A 22,707-nucleotide genomic window follows, 5' to 3' on the forward strand; every position below is an offset into this window, starting at 1 on the left:
GAAATGATGGCCCACACAAGCTCAAGCACATCCTTTCATGTCTCTGACTCTCCTCTGAACCTCAGCAGAGCTGTCTCTCTGGACTGTTGTATGAGAATGTGATATATGCAAATGGTGTGCAGAAAGACTCCCATAGGATAAGCACACAAACTTCATTTTCTTCTCACTGCTTTGACATAAAATAACTAGATTATATATTGTTGGAATATCATTGACATAGCTTTACACATTGCTGTTCTGCAATAGGAAGCCTGCACAATACACCTAATAACGTTCATTTGTAACAGATTTGTGATCACAAACAAATAATTATGAGTATACAAATCCAACAAATCCACAAAGAGTTATCATCAGGCATGCAAAGCCAAGATAACACCACCTCCATTCATCCCACCATCTGGGAAACACATAGGCAGTCAGGAGTGAGAGAACACCGGGGTAAGCAGAGAAGAGACGCCCTCGCTGGCTGGATGTATCCGAGGCTTCTGGGCCGGATGCTGAAATGGAAGAGGCCCTACTCAAGGGGCTCTCAGTCTTAATCCTGGACATTATCTGCGCGCTGTAAGCGGGTCTTGGCTCGTTACCTCGCGGTAGAGAGAGCCAGGCTGGCAGGGCTGCCTGGACAGAGAGGGAGAGAGGGAAGGAGCAGGAGAGAGGGAGAAAGGGGGAGAGAGGGAGAGAGGGAAGGAGCAGGAGAGAGGGAGAGAGGGAAGGAGCAGGAGAGAGAGAGAGAGGGAGAGAGGGAGGGCCCGGACTCGGCCACGGAGAATGTAATCTCCAGATTAGGGGGCGAGACGAATTCCTGCCGCCAGCCTGACCTTGTCAAGGCAATGGAGGGGCCAGAGTGAAATTGAGATTTCAGGATGGAGGCGAGAGTTTTGAGCGTCAGTGTTTCTCTTTCGAGGGTCACAGCCTGAAGCCATGATTCACACGTAATGTGCGGTCACACTGGAAGCACGCATGAAACATGCCTGGGCCATACTGTGGCTGACACCTACTGTGTCAGAGCTAAATCGAGATGGAACAAGACATCTAGCCTTTGTTTGTCTAAAGGCTGTGTAAGAATTCTCACATCACTATCACAAATAAATTGTGTTTGTGGTGATGGTGAAGCAAGCAACCTGGTGGTTGAAATGTAAATTTGTCTTCACAGTGAAATCTCTGCATTGAGGTTGGAGCTGATATAATGTTGTACTGACCAAGGAATTGGAAGGTTTATCCTGTTGTTCGGAAAGCAGGAAACATTTGCGATTTACCTGTTTGTATTACATCATTCATTAGACCTATAACTGCACAGAAAACCTTCTCTACAGTTTGTGTAATGAGTCATGGTCAGCATGAAAGGAACACAAATTGTATACAGTGTCTGGGAAAGTGGAGAACAAACTCCAATAGTTCTCTTCAGAACGGCACTACAGAAATTAAATGTCAGATGTTTTGTACACCTGCCCTTACAGTCTGTCTGGTAGAGGGCTGGTTTACCCCCCAGTGTGCATGTGCAATGGTCTTGGGCATACAATTTCGCCTCAAGGTAGCGAATGAAATGCAGCACATAGCATTTCTTTGGTCAGTGTCTGTCAGTTGTCATGAAAATCTAAAGTCACACCCAAGCAGGGGGTAATTTGAGGGAAAAGGGTGTCTAAATCAAAACTAGGGCTGGTGACATTGGAGTGACAGCACAGCCCTGCTATTGATCTGAATCCTGGTAGATTTGGCAGTGCCTTACAAGCTCCTGACGTTACCCCATGACAACATTTCCAATGTTTCTCCATGAGAACCTTCAGTCACTCGACATGTATCACTGTATCACTATTGCGTGTTCCAAACATCATGTGTTCTGCTGTAACCGTGCATTCAGAAATGGTGATGTTGCCTTGCTGGGTGACATCCTATGAAGTCCACATTCTCTTGCTCACACATCCTGCAAAACACATGCTCCATGTGGACACATTAAAATTGTAATTGGTATGTCAGTATCCTCAACATAAAATTGGAGAACTTACAGACCTGAATGCCTCATCCTCCCCAACACTCCAACTCTCGCCTGACAAGTCATGTATAATCCCACAAAAAGCATCCTCAAACCGCTTATGAATTTTAAATGGGAAGGCCTAAATCTCAGGCCCGTCTTAAGTGATTCCATTTCTAATAGAAAAGCAGACAGCTGGGGCGGCCCCCTGCAGAGTGTTGTCGTCACTCAGCTCCATGCATCTTATAGGCTGTAAATACAATTTTAATGTGTGACAGCCATGTGGGAGAGACATACCGCTCGCCGCGGAAAACCCTCCAGACCCAAACAAGAACTCGTTCCACCTCAAGAGCCTCAAGGGCTGACCGAGATCACTGCCATCTTTGGATGTTTTTGCCAAACGCTAGGAACGTTAATTGGATGGAAGAAATGTCTGCTCTTTAGCAGAAAGTTCTGCGTGTGTACTGTACTGTAGGCGTCGTGTCAGTGAAGCTGGGTGTTTTCATTGGCGTGAATTGTTGTACCAACACCAATCCAGTGAACCATTGAATGCTGTATGTTGCCTTGAGGATGACCATAAAGTGTAGGGAGGAATATACTCCTTCTTGTTATTAGGCCAGGCATTAATATGAATCTGGGCTGCTCTCTGAATGTGAGATCCAGGCTCTGCCCTCTTGGGAGGAGTTGCAGCTTAAAGCCCTCCCCAGCAGACTGATGCATCTGTTATCCTCGTTAAGACCGATATCAAAGCTTTTCATTACATTCCTGAAATCTAATGCTGCGTTGCTCCATAGAGCCCAGACAACCACCTTTTAATTTTCTGGACAGTTTTCCGACTGGTGTCCCATGTAATTTGAGAACTAGGAATTCAAGATGCAGCGATAGTGAGATTCTTCAATTAGATGATTCAAAAAGCAAGCTGCTTGATGTGAATCGGGCAACTAGCGCTATACATACTTTCATAGTGATTTTGATTGATGTCTTACTTTGAATGTTGCAAAAAATGTTTTAGATATTGATGCCTCAAGGCCTTCTCCTGATGCTGGTATTTATCTTATGTGAAGGCATTTTAAACTTCTCATTCCTAAACGTCTTAAGCTGTCCCGATTTCCCCTCATTCTTTTATAATGTGGAACCGGCTCTTGCAGGCATATCACGACTGATGTATGTGGTTGAAGCAAATGGATCTGCATCCACAATCCCACAACATAATTGAGAACTGGTAAAACTTTGTCATGCCTTTCCTCACTTCCTCAGGAAATGGCACTCAGCCCTGTAAGAGTCCGTATAGGGTTGACACGTTGAAAAAAGCAATCCAGACACTACAGTGTGTCATCGTGACCCACTGTAAAAAAAAAAACACCAGCACACGCTCCATGCACGTGTATGTAAAGAATTAGTGCATGTCGGCTGAAGTTTGGCTGCTCACCTTTCGGCAAAGTTTCCACTGACCTTTTGGAGCCCGAAGGCTTGGGCGTTGGCCTTCTTCTCTCCTCACCTGGCCCTTCTGCATTACCATTCTAGGGGCACTGAAACACAGATGTTCTACATCTCATTGAACCTTCAAGGTGACATCTCCAAATACATCAAAGAGCACCTTTTAAATGAAAGGAACCATGACGGCCAATATTTTCACTGCCCTCAAGGTGTACAGTTCTGAACACGCGAGTGTCCTCATTATCGTTTTTTTTTTTCCTTTCTCCATAGCACATGAAAGCTATTCAAGTGTTGGCAAAAATCGAAATCTTCTCTCAGACTGCAAAGTATCACCACTGGAGAGAATCGTCCAATGGGTACGATGAATGGCCCTGATATGAATATAACCACATCCAATTAATTACAGCATAGCCAAAAGAGGCTATTTCACGGTCGACTGAGCAGACAGAAAAAAAAGGTGTGAGCATGAGTGGCAACCAAGCAAACTCCAATGCCATTGTCTCAGTTCATTAGGGGGAACAAACGATCTTTGAACACTTTTGGAGAGTTCCTCTGATTGTAAGATGCTGGTTAACAGCTAGTTATTGATGGTTTCTCTTTTTTTATTTCCCTGTATAGAAATCGAAAAAATTCAGAAAGATGAAGAAAAGGAGGATGAGAAGTTCATTGACGTCGTCATCAACAAGAACATGAAACTGGGGCAGAAAGTGTTAATACCCGTCAAACAATTTCCCAAAGTAAGTACTGGAAATATGAAGGCTTCACAGATCCTATTTGCATGCAGATACTCAGTTACTGTATTTTGTGATGTGTGTAGGTATGCTTGTGTGTTTGTCTATGTGTGTGTGTGTGTTTGCGTGTGTTTAGAGTTTCTGAATGCAAAATGTGATTTTGTGTTTGTTCTTTTGTAATAAAAAGCGTGATTGCAAGAAAATAAAAACCTGCTAAGCCACATAAAAAAGAATTGACAGAACTGGGATAGTCAGAACAGAAATGTACAAAACCTTTCCTCTCCCCCCACACTGACTTCACAGTGGTCGCTTGCATCTGTTAATATGATCATATTTTGTGCAAAGATGGTTATTTTTGAAATTGGGTCTCGCTTGCTTTTGTCATTTCTTTGGTTTCATTTCCTTTAAAAAATATATATTTTTAAGTTTTTTGAATGCAAAACGTGGTGCACTAGATGTTGAATAAAGGGAACGAGCACAATAGTAACAAATGGAATGGCAGTAGGAATGGGTCAGATGAAGGCAGCAGGTAAACCCCTGCAGGGCGAGGCAAAAGGCTCACCCCCACCATACACAAGACCCTCGAAAAATCAAATGGAACATGTAGGTTCACCCTGACCTGGATGCGAGGATGAAAAGCCACATGCTGTTTGAGTGATAATGTTTTTGCCTCGTGAAGGGAGCTATTGAGACCGCTGAAGTGGTGACTACCAAGACGTGGCAACTTGTGCGGCCTGCATCACAGAGCTGTCCCACAGGGAGCATGGCGAGTGGGCTAGTGTAAAAGAGAGAGGGCTTCCTCTCAGATGGCACCGTCACTAACGCTTTCGTCTATGTCCTCGGGAAAGGTCTGTCTATCTGTCTATGGGTGACCTGGCTAATCAGGACAGGCAGCTGAAGAGTCCATGCGCAGCCCCCTGCCTTCTCACGAAAAGAAGATTTGCTGTTATGGGTTTGGATTCTCATCTGAGGACATCCGGTGCTGCTGTTTGGGTGGTTTCCACGATGTCTTGGTATTATTCATGTTCATCCTTCAGGGCTTCATCGTGGGATACTGCTAAACTCTAAACTGTATTTGTGAGAGCTTATTTAAACAGTTTGTTGTCAAACAATTACTTTTATTTTTTGGTCAGGAACTTACGTAATGACATCGGGAGACCTGTGTGTGTCTCATAGGGTAGCAGCTAAACAGATTTGCTTTGACAGGTTTGATAAGTGGAGCCACTAATACGATGTTTAGGGCTCCAACAAGCCACCGAAGGAAGACAAATTCAATTTGTTCAATCTGACAGGTAGCAATGGTGAGAGTGATCGGTGTAACTTGAATGGTTTTTCCTCTGAACCACAAACATCACCTTTTGGCTTTCCGTGTTCGAGTGGCACAGCCATTTTCCAAATGGCCACATAGGCTTATGTTGAGAGGAGGTCACGTTCATTGTGTCCATTCGAAAAGCTTTGTGTTGTATCATTGTGAACAGACAAGGACACAGTTAGTTTTCTAACCTGTCTATTTTTTAGGATAAAAATAATTTCTCTCGACTGAAGACCTAAATACCTCTTAAATGGAAAGTGGGAGAAAGAAAAAAGCTAGAGGTGTCACATTTTCATATTAACTGCTGGTAATTGTTTTCCTTGTCTCTGACATAATGGCCAGAAAGTCATTATTGTGTGACTTTTGTCCATTCCAGAATGCGACTTCACTGGCATGAGAGATTGGAAGTTATACAGCTTCCTCCCCAGTGTTACAGTTGTGATCCGTTTTGATGTCAATATGTGTGCTCTCCAACAAGCCTCTTTGTGTGAAAAGCACCACAGGCCACTTTGGAGGCATAAGTAGCCCTACCGGTTGAGTTTCGGTTTAGACTATGTCCTTTTCCCAGTGGTTGTGATGGTGATTTATTCTTCTGCTGTCGGCCCTGTCCCGCTGTCCTCAGCAGAATTGCTGCGTGCTGGTTTTCTCTGAACGCACCTCTTGCTAGGCTCACTGTAATACATTCAGGAAATGATGAAAAGATGTTAGATGTGCGCCCCCACCCCCCTCGGTTAAGTGTGATTAATCATAGATCCTTTTCCTCCTTGTGTCGCCTGACTTTTTAATCATCCCCAAACCCCTATCACTCTTCTCCTCAACTGACAAATAGATTTGTGGATGAAAATGCTGTGGTTTTAGCTGTACATGTTGCTAGGACTACTATCATCCAGAGTCCCTCCGCTGTGGCTGTGAACGAGGGCTGTAACTGAAGCTACCAGCAACCCACATGGAGGGGGAGAGAGACATTTGATTTTGGTCTAGCATGGACTAGCATTATCATTAACAATTCATCTAAAGAAGGTGTAGCATGAATCCCAAAAGCAGCAAGTTTGGTAAACAGTCACTATACTTCTGGATGTATATTGGAGACAGAGGATATTATTATCTTATATTTTTGAAAGATCCTGGTGCTGTCCGCGTTCAATACATTTGTTTGTAATCAAAGCACTTCTATATGTTTTATGCAAGGAACTTTTTATACTTTCATACAACATTTGTGCTTTGCTGTGCGGTTGGTTACGTTTTTAAACCCCGCATTAGGATTCGTCTATGTTTAACATCCAGATAAAGATCATCGGCACTTAGAGCCATTAAACTGGTAATCTCTGAAGCAAATAAGAGTAATCTTTCTGTAAATAAAAAAGCCTTTAAAATACTGCATCAAAATACCGAGGGATAAGCTTTCATAATTTGTCACAGATGTATATCTGGCCCACTTCTGAAATCACCAATGCCAGGTTTATGCTAGGGTAAGTGTACCACAGGTGGGTTGGAATTGATTAAATGACAACTGCTTTGTTTTGTTTCAAAAGATACAATATTCCAATATATTCCTTGCTAAATACTGTTTGGCATTGCTAGACAATTCCCCTTGTTCATTATAAGTGCTGGAGGAACTTTGCCCCTTTAGTGCAGCCAACATAATGTCGACACAATGATGAAGAAGAAATAGAGAATGATGGAGCGGTATGGGGAATTATCTCTATTCTACAGTATATCAAATATAAAGACACATCTTTTGGAACAGGATGGTGGTCAAGGAACAGGATAGTGGGCAAATTATGCTTGGTTAGACAAGAATACAACTGCTTAAATTGGCCTTTATACCACAATTTATGTTTTACTTCCAATTTTAGTTTTCAATCCAACAGTTAAGTACCTGGATAAGTATCTTAAAGCCTGTATATGGAAATAGAACAAATAGCAAATGAACTTAGTTGACTGACCAATGCATGTGAGTGAATCACTCTTAAACCTGGCACCATGATCCCTTGTACAGAAGCTGGCAGGAGCCTACTAATAAGCTCTCGGTGAGGGAACAAAAGGCAGGAGACATAGGTGAGGTGTAGAACAAAAATGTCTTTTTTTTCTCTTTCCTCTCTGCTAATTAATGACCCAGAGAGCTGTGGGAGACAGCTGTATAACTCACCGTTAAAGGGATAGTGACCATGAACAGGAGAGAGCAGCCTTTCTCCTGTTTCTCTGTCTCTGTCTTTCACTCTCTTTCCTCTCTTTCCCCTCCCTCTCTCTCTCTCTCTCTCTCTCTCTCTCTCTCTCTCTCTCTCTCTCTCTCTCTCTCTCTCTCTCTCTGTCTCTCTCTCTCTCTGTCTCTCTCTCTCTTTGTCTGTCTGTCTCTCTCTCTCTCTCTCTCTCTCTCTCTCTCTCTCTCTCTCTCTCTCTCGCTGCCTCTCACAAATCGCAAAACACATTGATAAAGTGGTCACATACTGTAGAAATAGGAATGGTGTTAGAAAAGTTACCAAATTGTGGTAATAATACGATTTTGTGTGTAACATTTATGTGTTTTAAATGATTTGGCTGTGTAATAAAGTTGTGTGCAATTTCCGAAAAGATAACAGTGGCTGTATAAGAAGTTGTGAAAAACCAAAGGTGCGGCTGAGATACTAAAGTCAATTTATGGTAAACTTGTACTACGAAAATGTAAGAAAAAGTTAAACAGTTTGTTGAAATAATTGTCTTCACTCTCTGTAAGCTTGAATTAGAAATACAGTTTATGCCAAACTCATCTGGCACACGCAATGTCTCCTTTTATTACAAACCCACAGATCCTCATGGCAACATGTTTGTTCTCTTTTCTAGTTCAACTTTGTCGGCAAACTACTGGGGCCACGTGGGAACTCGTTAAAAAGACTACAGGAGGACACTCTGACAAAGATGTCAATTCTTGGAAAAGGATCCATGAGAGACAAAGAAAAGGTACATTTTGTCATCCCTTCCTTTGCCTTTTTAAGTCTTTAGGCTTCTCCTTCTGCCGTCGTCCATCATCATTGTTATCGAAGCCAATTCAATCAGATGCTTTCTGTGGAAAGGTATCAATAACATATCAACAAGCCAAGATGTGTTGCAGATACTGCTTGTCTGATTGTAATAGGTGATTTCGGGCATCAATGATTTTGCTCTATCGCTTTTGATCGCTGTGATCAATAGCCTGCGATGGCTGATTTCTCTTGGACACCAATGTGAGAGAACGTGTCTCAGAACATGTGCTGACCTAAGCAGCCTCTCATGTCAACAGTCACTGGAGGCGCGTTGATTGAACTCTCAGTGAGACTGAGAGTCTTGCTAAATGACTCCCCGATCAGCGATTCGTTTGAATTTCCTCTCTTTTCCACTCTTGAATACATTTAGGGTGAAAGTAAAAATTGTCCCCGTATTCCTCGAAACCCACTGTGTTTTCCAGTGCTAGAAATACCACGCATAAGTCACGTAGCTGTGTGACTGTAAGAATGACAGGTTTTCGCTTGCATGTTAAGAGAGAAAAAAGGTTTCTTTGTGCCTGGAGGGGGCCTTTAAAATGAGCAGAATCATGATGATATGCATGGTTCAACCACCCAGACTCAGGAAAGACACTTGGGTGCACTAAAACCTGGGTGATGTGAATCCCCGCAAGAGTGTCTGAGTGTGTTCAGATGGGCTGACGGTGTGCAGCAGACACTGTTGAGACCATGCAGAGCATGAGCAACCACTCAGGGAGGATGACTGTCTGGTGAAATATGTGTGTAGATCAAGCAGGGTTTTTATCTTCATGAGAAATCTTCTAATGGCTAAGAGGATACATTGTATGAAGCCCTCAGACTTTCTTGAAGGTTTGTCGCTTTGGGGTTTTTGTCTTGTGTAGATTGTTTTGAGGAACGCCACTGTGAACTGAGTCTGTCCCGCTCTTTTCTGTGGATGAGGGGATGACCCCCTGCTTTTCAGAAGCTGTCAGAGTTTTTGTTCCTGGACTTTATACCATAATTACCTAATTAATTATTATCTTTAGAAGTTTCACTCTTATGAACTTGTACTTTGTCAATTATTTTGGCTACTTGGTTAATTAGAGTGATTTAAACAACCGAGCTGTCAGATATAAATGGTAACATTTGTTTTTATTTTGTATGAATTGTATGATTTTGAGATAATGAGCATAAATTAACCTGTATTCGGTAATTGATTGTGGTTATATTTCCTGTACTGCCTAGCTGGCGGCGATGTTAAACCAAGCATAACATGAGTTTGGTTTCAGGGTCGCTCTCGTGGAAACAAAGCCTAGTGGATTCATGTTTAGATTCAAATGGCCTTTCCTTTTTTTCCATGACTCATCATAACTGCTTACCCTTCCTCATTCTATTATTCAATGAGTACTGTGGCTATTCTGTTATTCTGCATCTGTGATAACAAGATGCCAGCTGCAACAACTATTAGTCTTTGCATATTTTTCAATGCTTGGAGCTAAACATGATTTCTATTTATCAAGCTCCTGTGGAGCTCTTTGTCCAATATTTTTGTTGTGCCTCTCAGTGTCCAGGGCTCAGTGCTGCTTGATAAAGAGATTTGCGGGGAGAAATATAAACCAAGATTCTGCCAATAGATAAAAGGAACAGACAGCTGTTAATCTGCTGCCATGGGCTGCTTAGCCCCTGTAGGATGACTGGTTGGCGCTGATGCCTCTTATCAGTGCTGTGAAAGGGGCTATGAGTGCAGATCAGTGTAATACACGCACACGCACACACACACGCATGCACACGCACACACACACACACGCACACACACACACACACGCACACACACACACGCACACACACTTGCACACACACACACGCACACACACACACGCACACACACTTGCACACACACACACGCACACACACACACACACACGCACATACACACACACGCACACACACACACTCACACACACACGCACACACACACACACACACACACACACACACACACACACACAAACATACACACACCTCCCGATGGCAGCAGTTCTGTCAATGTGGTGCTACAGCATACACAAAGGAGCCCTCCTCTCGTAAAACTCAGATTTATGGGGGAAATTACCATATCATTAACATACCACGGGCACTCTTAAAAGAAGGTTATTTATAATTACGTGACATCAGAGACATTGCCTCGCGTGGTGCTGGAGAAAGGAAGTGATATGTAGCGAATCCGCCAGCAAACTGGGATGTTGAACCTGCTGTTATTGCTTGGGCCGAGGTAGTGGATACAGAGTCTAGCCTGTCCACTTTCAACACATCTATGATGTATATATACTGGCCTGGTTATGGGTTTAATAATTTCAGAACTACCATTTTCTATGGTATGACACGGATCATAAACCCCCATTAAATGTAAGCAACCATACAGTAATATATTTAAGTGCTGTAACGAATGAATGTTATCCCTTAATCCATGTTTGAGACTTTAGGCTAAATGAGTATTATTATGGATCAAACATTGCTTCCACACAATCTCCTCAATGGTTGTCTTTCTGGAGCTTCTGACTTCATGTCCACTGAGGATGAACTATGAAGTGACCCACAGCTCAAGCACATAAGGGCTCTCTTACAGCCATGTGTTGTTCTCAGCTGGTTCCATCGGTACATTTATAATAAAGACAGCTGCGGGAAGACCCAAGTGATTGATTGGTTGGGTCTGACATCAGCACAAACACACTAGCAACTAAGCGCTGACTGATTGGGGCTGGAGGCGTCATTTGTTCATGGAAATGAAGCAACTTAAGCATAAGCAAATCTATTCTTGTGTTCTCCGGATAGCGTTCAAATAACAGAGATCTTTCCATTCTCAAGTCGCAAACCAATTGGTTGATTTGTCAAGTTGAAAACAGCCAACTTCTCTCTGGCATCGTGACTCAGCCAGGCTTTTTGACAAAGCAGAGTTTGTTGCTTTATACTTGACCCCCACACCCACTCTCCACAAGGGCAAATCTGACCTGCAAACACCTTTTGTGCTGCACCAATAGGAGGAAGAGCTACGGAAGAGTGGAGAGGCCAAATATCATCACCTGAACGAAGACCTCCACGTCCTCATCGAGGTGTTTGCGCCTCCGGCAGAGGCCTACGCCAGGATGGGTCACGCTCTAGAAGAGATCAAGAAGTTCCTCATACCGGTACATTCCTCCTTCTCTTCACAGTTTCCCATCAAATCCTGCTCCTCTCTTTTTCATAACACAAGGTTCGCCTGCTCGCTGATTTCAATCAAGGCATTCGCGGCACAGCCTCCGTGTACTCAAGAAGAACATTGTGTGCAGAAATAGCACCACGGCCTCAAGACGAGACCGTCTGAGCGCCTCTGCTGCAGACACTTAGTAGACCACGCGGGAGACTGTGGGGGTTGTTTGATTCACTGGGTCTACCTGTGAGTCTCGGGTTCAACTGACGAGTGACACGGGCAGACATCATTCCGCATGAGACAACTCTCTCTGGGACACCCAAACAGGGAGTTTATTTACTCTTAGCCCATCTATTATGTATGATCCAGCCCATGGCTCTCAGCCATGATGATTTATTTCCCATCATTAATTATTCCTGTAATTCCCTTCACAAATATAGGTATTGATGCAGATGAGACACATGACAATCATCTCAATCGTATTATGATTAAAGACTTATTTCCATATTAATTGCTTGTTTCATTCAGCAGTGAAAACAACTGTTTGCAATGATAAAGCCAAATGGGGTCTCTGGATTTATCACTGGGGGATCTGAAATGTTTTGCTGCCTCGGGAGCGGCGGTCACGGCAGTACTGTAAAGTACATTAATTAGATATTCCCGGGGCTATAACCCTGGAGATAAAGGACATAATTTAATACGGTGTAATTGAAGGGGTGTGTGTTTCTGTGTCTGTGTGGGCACATTCTGTGCGTGCGTGCGTGTCTGTGTGGTGGGTGTTGTGTGTGTGTTTCCGTGTTGCCTCTGTCTGCAGGATTACAATGATGAGATAAGACAGGCCCAGTTGCAGGAGCTCACGTACCTGAATGGCGGCTCAGAGGATGCCAAGGTGCCAGCAGTGAGGGGCAAGCCAGTCGCCCGCGGACGAGGGACACCTGCTCCTGGCCCCCTTAGGTATCCTGCTGCCAAGGAGCGTGTGCGTGTGTCTGTGTCTGTGTCTGTGTGTGTGCCTTCAACCTTCAACGATGGTGTCTGTGTTTACGTTTGTGTTTGTGTGCATGTTGGTGTTTGCAGATATGCTTGTGGTTGGTGGGATGGGCTTCTCCCAAGAGGAGAATGTGTTTACTATCTGCCATTTGGATTGACATTGAAATGATTTTACTTTGAAGTGTAGCATATTTTCTGAACGTATCTTAGTGAGTGTTGTAACGTAGCCTGCACTCCTCTCCTTCATAGCAGCCCTGGCTTCGCAATGAGTATTACTATGCACAGCTGATTGTCTGAACATATCCCCTTTAAGATCTACATAGCTCCTCCGAGAGCTCCTAAGATAAACAAAAAACAACCCCTTGCCTTAACAAGATTCTATCATCCCGAGCAAGTCCTCTATAGCATCAAAAGCATATTTGGAAAGAGAATGCTAAATAGTGTTTTTTTTTTTCATTGTGTTTATAAAAGTAAACATATCTTTTCATCAGCTTTTGAGATAAACAAGGTCGCAGTGAAGATATGTTTATATTGCTCTGAGATAGAATATAATTGGGTATGTTTTGAATTGCATCGTAATTAGCATTTACCATGGCTAATTTGAGTGCGATAAGGGAGCAGTTCCACTGGCAGGTTCACAGTAAGTCGTATGCAGCCATGTATAGAAACTCGTGGTTGCTGAAGACTCGCCTGACTAGTTATAGAGTCTGTTTGTCTATAGGGGGTGTTCATTTTAGCTAAACAAATACATTGAGGGAAGTTTACTCACTCTGTTGGCTTGTTATTGACGAACATTCATTGAGTTGATGCACAATCATACAGTATTATAATCATATGACATCCATGAAAGGGATGCATCCATGCTCATGCTCTGGTCCTCCTGAACCCTGTTTCTCTGGTGCTCCAGGAGTCGTGGAGGAGTGCCCCCTCCACATGCAGCTGTACCCCGGGGAGCAGCGCCCAGAGGGGCTCCCCCCAGCCGGGCCCCCTCCACCAGGGGCAGAGGCGTACCCGCACAGAGGGCACGAGGGGCGCCCCCTCCAGCAGGCTACAGACCACCACCGCCCATAGCGCAGGACACGTATGGTGAATATGTGAGTATTCCTACTGCGGAGGTTATTGTGTACACACACGCTTCTGAAATGTTACTGTAATATGAACGTTTGGGGCAATACTCATCGGGCAACACACATACTCGTGCATATTTGCGGGCACACAAAGCAGTAAACACAAGCTCAAGTCAACACTTCCTGATACATCCTAAGATACTGTGATTTTTGTCAAGGAGTGTTCATCTTGTATGTAGGCGTTGTTGTGGTTTGGTTTCTCCTGACCTATCTTAAGGGAGCCATGCAAAAAGATGAACAGCTGCCAGAAATGAATATATTACTCTGAAAGTCTGAGTCTTTGTGCATTGGCCAAAAGGGACTCGTGCTGTACTGTCAAGACTTGCTCCCCAGGGACATTGGCATCAACGTAGCATATTTAGCAGAGAGAGGGTGAGAGGAGCTGGCCTCAGTTGGAAGATTGCCCCGCCAACCCATACCTAACAACATCTGACAGGTTTATTCAGAGGTTGCAATTCAAATGCGTGGAGGTCATAGAAAACGACTTCTGGACCAGCTGTTTCCCATCATTGTCACAGTTGTAAACTGCATCCCCCGACATCTGCACCTGTGTATCTGGGAGGGGAAAAAAACGGAACAAACATCTGTCCGATGATAAATCTCACCGTATCGCTGCGAATTAGAGTCTGAATGAGTTCCTCGCCTCCATCTGAGAAAGCAGGGCTCAACAGCACTGCTGTTCCTGTGAGTGCTAACAAATAGCCAGGCTTGGGTACCCAGCTATGAAAATGAGAAAGAAAGATATGACCTCAAGCTTGTCGAAATGACTCACCGATTGTTGTACACCTTTGGTGTGTTGCTCCCTGCCTTGGCCTCAGGACCAAAGATGAGGATGCCCCTTAAGTTTCAAGCTATGTTTCATCTATATACCTGCAGACGCTTTTTGTAAGAATGATACTTGGATGCTGTTGTTTTTGTTGATGCGGCTTGCTTTATTCACTTTCATTTGAGATTTGATTTGTACAGTAAGTAGTGGTATCAAATTATTTGGAATCCAATTGCTACTTTACAAAATCATAGAAATCTGATTATTTGCTGGGATCAGTCTGGGACTCTCAATTTGATTGCAAGGCATGGTAATTGCATCCAAATCTCATTTCATGTATTTCACAATGCTGGGCCCTCTTCTTACCTGCCACTCATCCCATTGGGATGGAATTAGACATAAAGTAGTCCCTATTATTCTGAATGTTATCCATCCATTTCTTACTGCTCACCACAAAACAGGCACTTTCCAGTTGAATTTGGTTTTATAATTAGAAATGCGTCAGTGCGGAATTAGGAGAGATGGAACATATATATTATACACTCACAGAAGGCAGTTGTGGAGGTATCTGTGGGATAGTATCTAGTGTAGAATATGTAGCTGGCAAAGAGTTGCATGAAAAAAGCGCAATTTTGTCACTGTGAGAAGAAACCATCTCAAAAGGCAGGTCAAGTTACTGTACACTGTACTTACACACTTTGACAGTATGTTTTTAAAGGTGCTGTTAGTTGACTAGATACACAAAGGTGCAATGCCTCTGACCCATGTCAGGCCAAACATAAAGCATCCATGGGTCTATTTTGTGAGTGATCTTGACTGATGTTTTATCTTGACTGGTTGTAGGCTGCGGTGGTGAGATGTGGCAAGTTATTTCACGAATCCAACCACATCTGTTTGAATTCATGGCAGATAAGAACTATAATCCCTCTGGCTAAGAGACAAAGCACTGCTTGATGCATGTGGGTCAGTTTTGTATATTATAAGTCCTTTAGAGTGCTCTGGTTTAGGCCTTATGAGAACGAGTCCATCTTGCTGACTCTGAAGGATCGATGAGTTGTAATTGTTGCTGACAACAGTGCAGTGCTCCTGAGCACACTCTGATACTTGTGTGTCCACATGGAAGATCTACTTTAATGTGCAGCAGTATGGCTTGCTTTAGAAAGGCAATCAAGTACTGGAAAAATTATGTTTTATTGTACATGGCTGATGAAAAGTAAATCATTATCTGTGAGAACTTCTCACCATAGATTAATCTGTGTTTTTCTTTGAAAGTTTTTCTTCAAGTTCTTTTTTTTTTTGCCCCAGTTTTCGATAATTCCTTCAGTGCTTGGAAACAGGTTTCCCAAAACAGCATGAGAATTAGGCACACTGCTGTACTTCCATGGATGATAAACGACCTGTCTAATATTTGAAGTGTAAGAGGAGAGGACAAGTCATGTTCCCCTCCAACTGCCTTCTCTCGTTTTCAGTGACATTCCTATCTGTTGCGGTGCTATTGTAGAGCACAGTGTAGCGACTGTGATACTGTTGTTCAAACATGCAGTGCCAGGCCCTCTGTAAGTCTTTAGTGGCCTCAGAGGGCAGGCCTTATCTTTTAACAACATGCCTCTCAGCCATCCACTGGCATACAAATGAAAGACTCACTTAGGGGCTGCTGCCGGTTCACTCTTGTTCTCTCCCCTCCTCACTATCTCCTCTCCCCTGCCTGCACTCCTCTCTTTCTCCCTCTATTTCTGTCCGTCTCTTCCCAACATGCTAATCCGCTTCAAACTTGGAAATGTAGCTTGCTTGATTGTATTAGCACCACGCGTGCCCTCATTTTGCTCCACAGAATGTTTCATTCAGCTAGTTTACTGACATTACTGCTGTTAGTGGGCCCCGCTTGTCGGCCCTGCTAGACACAAAACTAAGGTTAGTGATCAGCCTTAACTGTCTATTCCTATTCTAGAAACTCATTTGAATTGTGCAAAGGCCATCCACTTAACCAAAGTAACTAAACATAATGAGAGCTGTTGCAACCCTAACAGCAGTTGACACGGTTAGTAACACAGACGTTTCTCCCTTACATTTCACCACAACACACTTAATGGTGTGTCTGGTCCAAACAAACGGCAATAACATGCCATTGTTCAGCTTTAATGTGACAGTTTCCACCACACGACATGGCCAAATCGGCAGTACCTAGATAGAGTTAACAGTGAGACAAAGACTAGAATGAAAGCTTTGAAAATTGTAACAAGCTCATGATAAAAAGTAATGAGGGTGTGCTATTTTTGGTGCTATCAAATACAGTAGGCTACATGGCCATCACCCGTGGTTACAGCATGTTGCATGTGATGGGGCCGTGATTAGGGTTGGCTTTGCAATGTCGCCTTCCGTTGAACCAAATGTAGTCTCATTATGTTACTGTTCACAGAGGCCCTCCAAGCCCTGATCAGTGGGATAGCTCTTCGGGTCCAGGGCATTGGGAATGATTATTCCGATAGTACCTTGAGGGTATTCCCCCCCCCCCCCCCCTGAAATGGAGACGATGTATATGCAACCTCAGCACAGTTGCGACATTCATCTCGTTCTTCACTGCAATGTCTGTTGGAACAAATCTTTCCTTATAATGTTATTCATTAACACGTATCTGAATGTGTGTGCAAGTTACACAGCGTTGGTTCTTTTGAATACGTTTACAATGAACTCACGCTTAGCTAAGGTGTGAACAAAGGACGTCTCCCAGGTCATCGTATACAGTCTCATCATGTAAACTCGTTCTGTCTCAGACGCTTGATAGGAACATGAGCATCAAATATTCTCAGCCCCTTTATTTCACAGGACAAAGCGAAAAGAACTTGCTGGAACATCAGTGCAGTCCGATTTTTAACCCTTTTTCTTAGCTGATGTTCTTTCACACTAGCAGTTTAAGAAAGTTAGACTGCCAATTCTAGATAAAATATTCCTTTGCATTTCAGACTCAAGGAGACTAATGTATTTGATGTGTGAGACAGGCAATGAATACTAAAAAAGCAGTGGTGGTATATGGATTTACTTTTTATAATTTTACAGAAGCTTCCTGTCATTCAATATTCCAATGCATGGAACAATTATTTTCCCTCTGTTTGTATTGCATAGATTTTCAAAAATAAAAGCTTGCTGCCAAAAATGACATGTTAGCAATGAACCAGCTGTTCTGATAAACTTTCATGAGTTTTCCTGGGGATTAAAGATAAAAGACTAAATTTGAATAGTGTAATTTGGCAAGAGCATGTTGGTAATCAGGAATTAGGCCCTTAATAATAATATGGATTTGATGAGTATTTTCCTCTGTTGCTAAATCTCACAGCCATTCATTTCATGCATGCAAATGAAGGGCAGATGGAATTAACGCACAAGTGTGTGTGGGGATGAGAGATGTGTCGCAAGGGGTCGACATCTTTTGTGGAACATAAGTCCCATTTATCCTAAATTAGGACGGGTGTGCCACTGCTTCCCTTTGATGTTCCTTTTGACGAGGCGGGGGACCGGGGCAGGGTGAGGCAGGGGGCGGGGGTGGTGTTGAGGCAGGGGGCGGGGGTGGTGGTGGAGATCGCTGGAGCACAAACAGATGTTCAAGGCTCATCTTTAGAGATGGCGATGAAACAGAGTCAGGGCATGAGTCGATACATCTGGCTGTCACACAGTCGACAGTGAGATGAAGACCATGCCGGGGTTGTCACTTTGATGCATAGGCCAACACAGTCTTCCTACGCCTCCTGATATCAACAATACAATACAATGGATGGGATCATCCATATCCACAATGATGCAAGTGTTACAATATGTTGAAAACATTGACTCTGTAAGTGGGGTTACAGACATAACAAAGAACAACAACAACATTAAAATGATTTGCATTTCAAATCTATCACAAAGCACTGCTTAGTCATTTCTAAGAAACATAAACCTTAATGAGGCATATTTTTCAGTAAGGATGTATTCCATTTGTCAATGTGAACTGGTTATTCCTGATTGTGTGAACATGTTTGCCGTTTGCCCTCTCACTCTAGGATTATGACGATGGATATGGGACAGCTTACGATGATCAGGGCTATGAATCCTATGACAACAACTACAGCAATCAAGGACAAAAGTAAGTAACCACCTCTTGGTTTTCAGAGCTATGAACACTAGGTTTTATACCAATCAAGTGTCTTTCATCCCAAGCTTGTTTTGGTTGTGCAAAGAAGTATAAGGATCGTCAGAAGAAAGACCATCGTATGGTATTTCACTTGGTCTGAGATGTTTTAAGTTGACCTTTAAATCACTCCCTTCTACAGAGAGGTTATCTGAATTTATACATGTATTCTGGAATGAAGTTGCCTCGATGTGATTGGCCAAGGTTGCAAGATAGATCTACTCGTGTCTCTGTTAGCAGCTGTGAATAATGTGTAAATGGGGGAAGTCATTAATAGCATATACCAGTGGATTATGATGTTATTAGAAGGACTACACAAGGTAACATTTTAAATATCTGATAACATATGGAAGGGGCCGGTACTCAACAGAGTTCAGTGCATGTCTTTTGGATGGAACCCCTCACTGGAAAAAGAGAAACGCATTTGAAAAAGACGAGTTTACAGTTTCTCACTGATGTCATCATGATGGCAACTTGTGTCAGATCAACTATTACAGTTATTACATTTGATCATTTGGAAATGGCGTAAATGTGGATCAAAATCTTACAACCTTTTTAAATTTGTACGATGATGTGATAACTTAGTCTGACCGACATTCAAGCCAACATTAACACGTTTGGCTTTTTGTCCATTGCGGCAATGGAGCACCAAATGTCTGCATTATGTAAAACAGAGGGTCCTGCATGGCTAAATAAGGAGTATCGATTTTCTCATATCAAGGGAACGATCACCCTCCCCATGTCACATAAGGTCGAAGGCTCTCCTTTAGGTTGCTGGTTTGTTTGCTCTTGTCTCTCCGTTTTATTAATCTTGCATCTGTGTCACACAATGTTTCACCTTTATTTTTTGCCTGCGTGAGCAGTTTCAAAGAGGGCGTGATTGTTACTGCACTTAAGATGTCAAAAAATTGCATTAGAGTCAGCTGTAAAAAGAAAAAAAACAGGAGAAAAAGAATTGAAAAAACCAACATATTAGCCTGTCCCCTGCTTTTGTGCGCTGGATGCTTGATGTTTTCCTTTTGTGCTCGTTCCAGGATGTCAGCTAGACATCGTCCATCTCTCACACTGTCTCTTCGGGAACAGCATCCCTCTCTCTGCTCCGCTGTGCTGAGAGACTAAGGGGCACATCTTGATGTGCTGGCTGTTGGATCAGCAGACGCTCGCTGGGGGAAAGGCTGGCTGGCCCTGGGTATCTGCAGATATTTGTTTTAAAAGCGGCCTCGTGAATAATCAAGAAGGCTCAGGGCAGGAGAAAAATAGAGTCCATCATGTTAAAACTGGTGCCTAGAGGCCTGGTGGGCTCCAAAAGATTTTCTGATCTGTTATCTGGCTACAGACAAGAAAACTAATGGGCTCAGCCTTTGGAAATGGCTGCCTCCAGAGACAGCTACTTCAGTTTATTTACTTATTTTTGTTTACTTATTTATATTTTCCCTGTCTCAGATCTGTTATAAAGTTAGTTTTATAGAGAGATTGGTTGTCAATGTCTATGATGAGGACGACGTTGGCAATTTCTTGCAACATTACTTTCAGTGATTGTTGACAATGGCAGGCTTTGACAGACCTTTGATTGCTATGAGTTTGGTCATCATGCTGACAATTTTAGTCGTTGAACACAGCAGTTGTTATAAATCTCGCGAACAAGCGTGTTTGTTTTTATTTGTTTGTCTCCTAACTGATACAAGATTATTATTACATGACAGTTTAAGAAGGCGCCTTCACATTTTAGGCAGCATACTGCTATTCCTATATTCCTATATTCCTTTTAAAGAGATTCCACTTTTAGAGGTAGTTACATTTCATTAAATCTTGCTATGGAAAAGGTGCAGTCATTTTTTAGACAGTCCCCCCTCATAACAGCCTGACAGGTCAGAGCTGGAGCAGGGCCCGTGAGGACCGTGAGCTGGGATCCGTGGACCGACAGTCTCTTAACAATGCCTCATGTTGCCTTCAGGAGCTTCAAGTCTGAAAAGCCGAGCTCTGGCCACGTGGCAGGACTTCTGTTGCTGCAGGATAACAAGCTAAGCAATTCAACATTCCCCTAGTATGATATCACCCCCTCACTCTAACACCACCACCACCAACAGGGAGAGAGGAAGAGATTTTGTGTATTAAAGGATTGTGTTTGCCACTCGGTAACCCGGGTGAACAAAAATCGAATTCTCAACACTTTCGTTCATTAGATGTCAGTGTGTTGGCAGTGCATTCCAACTGCATGTTGATTAGGAAAAAAAGGATGTACGCACATAACCTTGAGACATGAGAATTTAGCTTGACAAGCTTTTTCAAACGCACAGAGACACACGCAAGAAGACATTTACATGTTTTCGAAAAGAGCAGCAACCTGACACCTATAGCATTGTGGGGAACTGTCAAGAGCCGTCGGTCCACCGAACCGCAATCACTCGCAGTCTTTTCCCTACGAGTGTTTGTATTGCACAGCGATTCAAATGATCATCCACTTATTAAAAGCAGCAAAGGGCTTAAGCTCGGGAGAGAGGCTGATGGAGGGGTGGGGGGGTTGTGCGACGTGTGGGTATTAATCAGGTGTAAGGTCGTGGTGAGACGGGGAGGAGGAGGAGGCGTGGAGAGTCTCTTTAATTGTATTAGTCTGAGAGCAGGTCTGACCTCCCTGTGGGTAATTGAGGAGGATGACAGGTGCGGCCCAGCGCCGGCTGGACACAGGGAGAGGTCATCCTGGGCCAGGCCAGCTCGCCGCTCCGTCGTGAACAGAGCGTTATTTCATTGCCGTCACCTGTGAGACTGACACGGGAGGCTACAGACGCCCCTCGCCCCTCTTTTCTCCTCCTCCTCCCCCCCCCCCCCCATTCCCCATCTTCCTCCCCCTCCGCCCTCCTTGCCAGCACCTCTTCGTCATCACGTTGGCTCCCACAGGGCTACATTTACCGTCAGGGCTGTGACAGTCTTGCAAAGGGCAGACATGTCCCTCAGGAACAGCTGTAAAACTCAATCCAGGTGTGGAGTACTATAGAGGACAGCTGTGCATGTGTGAATAGCAAAGGGCAGTCTTTGCCTGGACCACCAAGGGGCACAGTATTACTCTATTGGGGAATGTACCGTGTCTTCGATCCAAATGTTTTGTTAGGAGATGCATTGTGTGTGGTTAAGAAAAAGGAAATGTCATGCTGGTAGACATGTTGGAGCTAAAAAGCACGGTGACCTAGGGGTCCTGGGATGGATTCTGGGAAAAGTTTCTGCCTTTTTCCTGAGCTGTGAAGATGTTCTATTGTGTGATTCATTTACATTCTTTATTTTAGAGCTACCGTGGTAACAAACCATAACAATAGCAACCAAAAAAACACTTATGTTGATTTCCATTCCCTTTTTGGAAAGTAAATGTAATTGGAATGGGTTCTATTCAGGCAAGCCACATTTGACACATTTGTACATCCATGACGTTGACCACCATTGTCCATCATTGTGACACCACAGCAGGAGTGCAGCAGTAGAGATTGCCTTGCAATCAGTCCATGTGTCGAGCAATCAACCATGGTCCCAGAGGGACCTTGTCAGCTTCAATTGGGTGAACCTCATTTTGGACAATATGCAGGAAACTAAATAGGTTTATTTTTGGCCATGTTCCTTTATAGTCCATTGTCATCCTAGAAAGTGGTCAGGCACGTCCGCACAGTGGTCTGCTCCCCACACGTTTTCGTTTCTTCTTTCATCCTCTGGTCTCAAAATTTGAGACCCTAACCCCCCCCCCCCACACACAAAAAGCATGTCAGAATATCCAGGAAGTATTGCCTGGTTCTCTGTCTGAGACGAATGATGTCACAATGACTTTGACGTTTGTTTTTACCCGCATGCTCCCTCTACTGCTATTAAATATACGACAAAGGCACAACTGACTGGGTTAGATTGGGCATGTGGCACCTCTCTCACTGGGTTTCCCCCAGATTTATCACAGCGGACTGGAAGAGTAATGGAGGTGTAGCAAAACAAAGTCCACTGGGGACATGTACTACATCATTCAGATTTAACACGGCCATCTGTCTAATGGCGCCAGGGAGCGCCACCATCAGTGGTTAAGATCGCCTATTCACGGAGA

General features: G+C 43.6%; 1 protein-coding gene across 1 annotated transcript in view; it reads left to right on the forward strand.

Moving 5' to 3' along the window:
• The window catches only part of khdrbs3 (KH domain containing, RNA binding, signal transduction associated 3), a 48,401-nt gene that overhangs the window by 20,429 nt on the left and 5,265 nt on the right, over nucleotides 1-22,707 (forward strand). The window contains exons 2-7 of the mRNA XM_047019538.1: nucleotides 4,025-4,143; nucleotides 8,270-8,386; nucleotides 11,445-11,591; nucleotides 12,408-12,547; nucleotides 13,488-13,674; nucleotides 18,508-18,590. Coding sequence (XP_046875494.1) covers nucleotides 4,025-4,143; nucleotides 8,270-8,386; nucleotides 11,445-11,591; nucleotides 12,408-12,547; nucleotides 13,488-13,674; nucleotides 18,508-18,590 — 793 coding nt within the window. The remainder of the gene's footprint in view (nucleotides 1-4,024; nucleotides 4,144-8,269; nucleotides 8,387-11,444; nucleotides 11,592-12,407; nucleotides 12,548-13,487; nucleotides 13,675-18,507; nucleotides 18,591-22,707) is intronic.

The sequence above is a fragment of the Hypomesus transpacificus genome, chromosome 4, assembly GCF_021917145.1.
Source record: "Hypomesus transpacificus isolate Combined female chromosome 4, fHypTra1, whole genome shotgun sequence".
NCBI lineage: Eukaryota > Metazoa > Chordata > Actinopteri > Osmeriformes > Osmeridae > Hypomesus > Hypomesus transpacificus.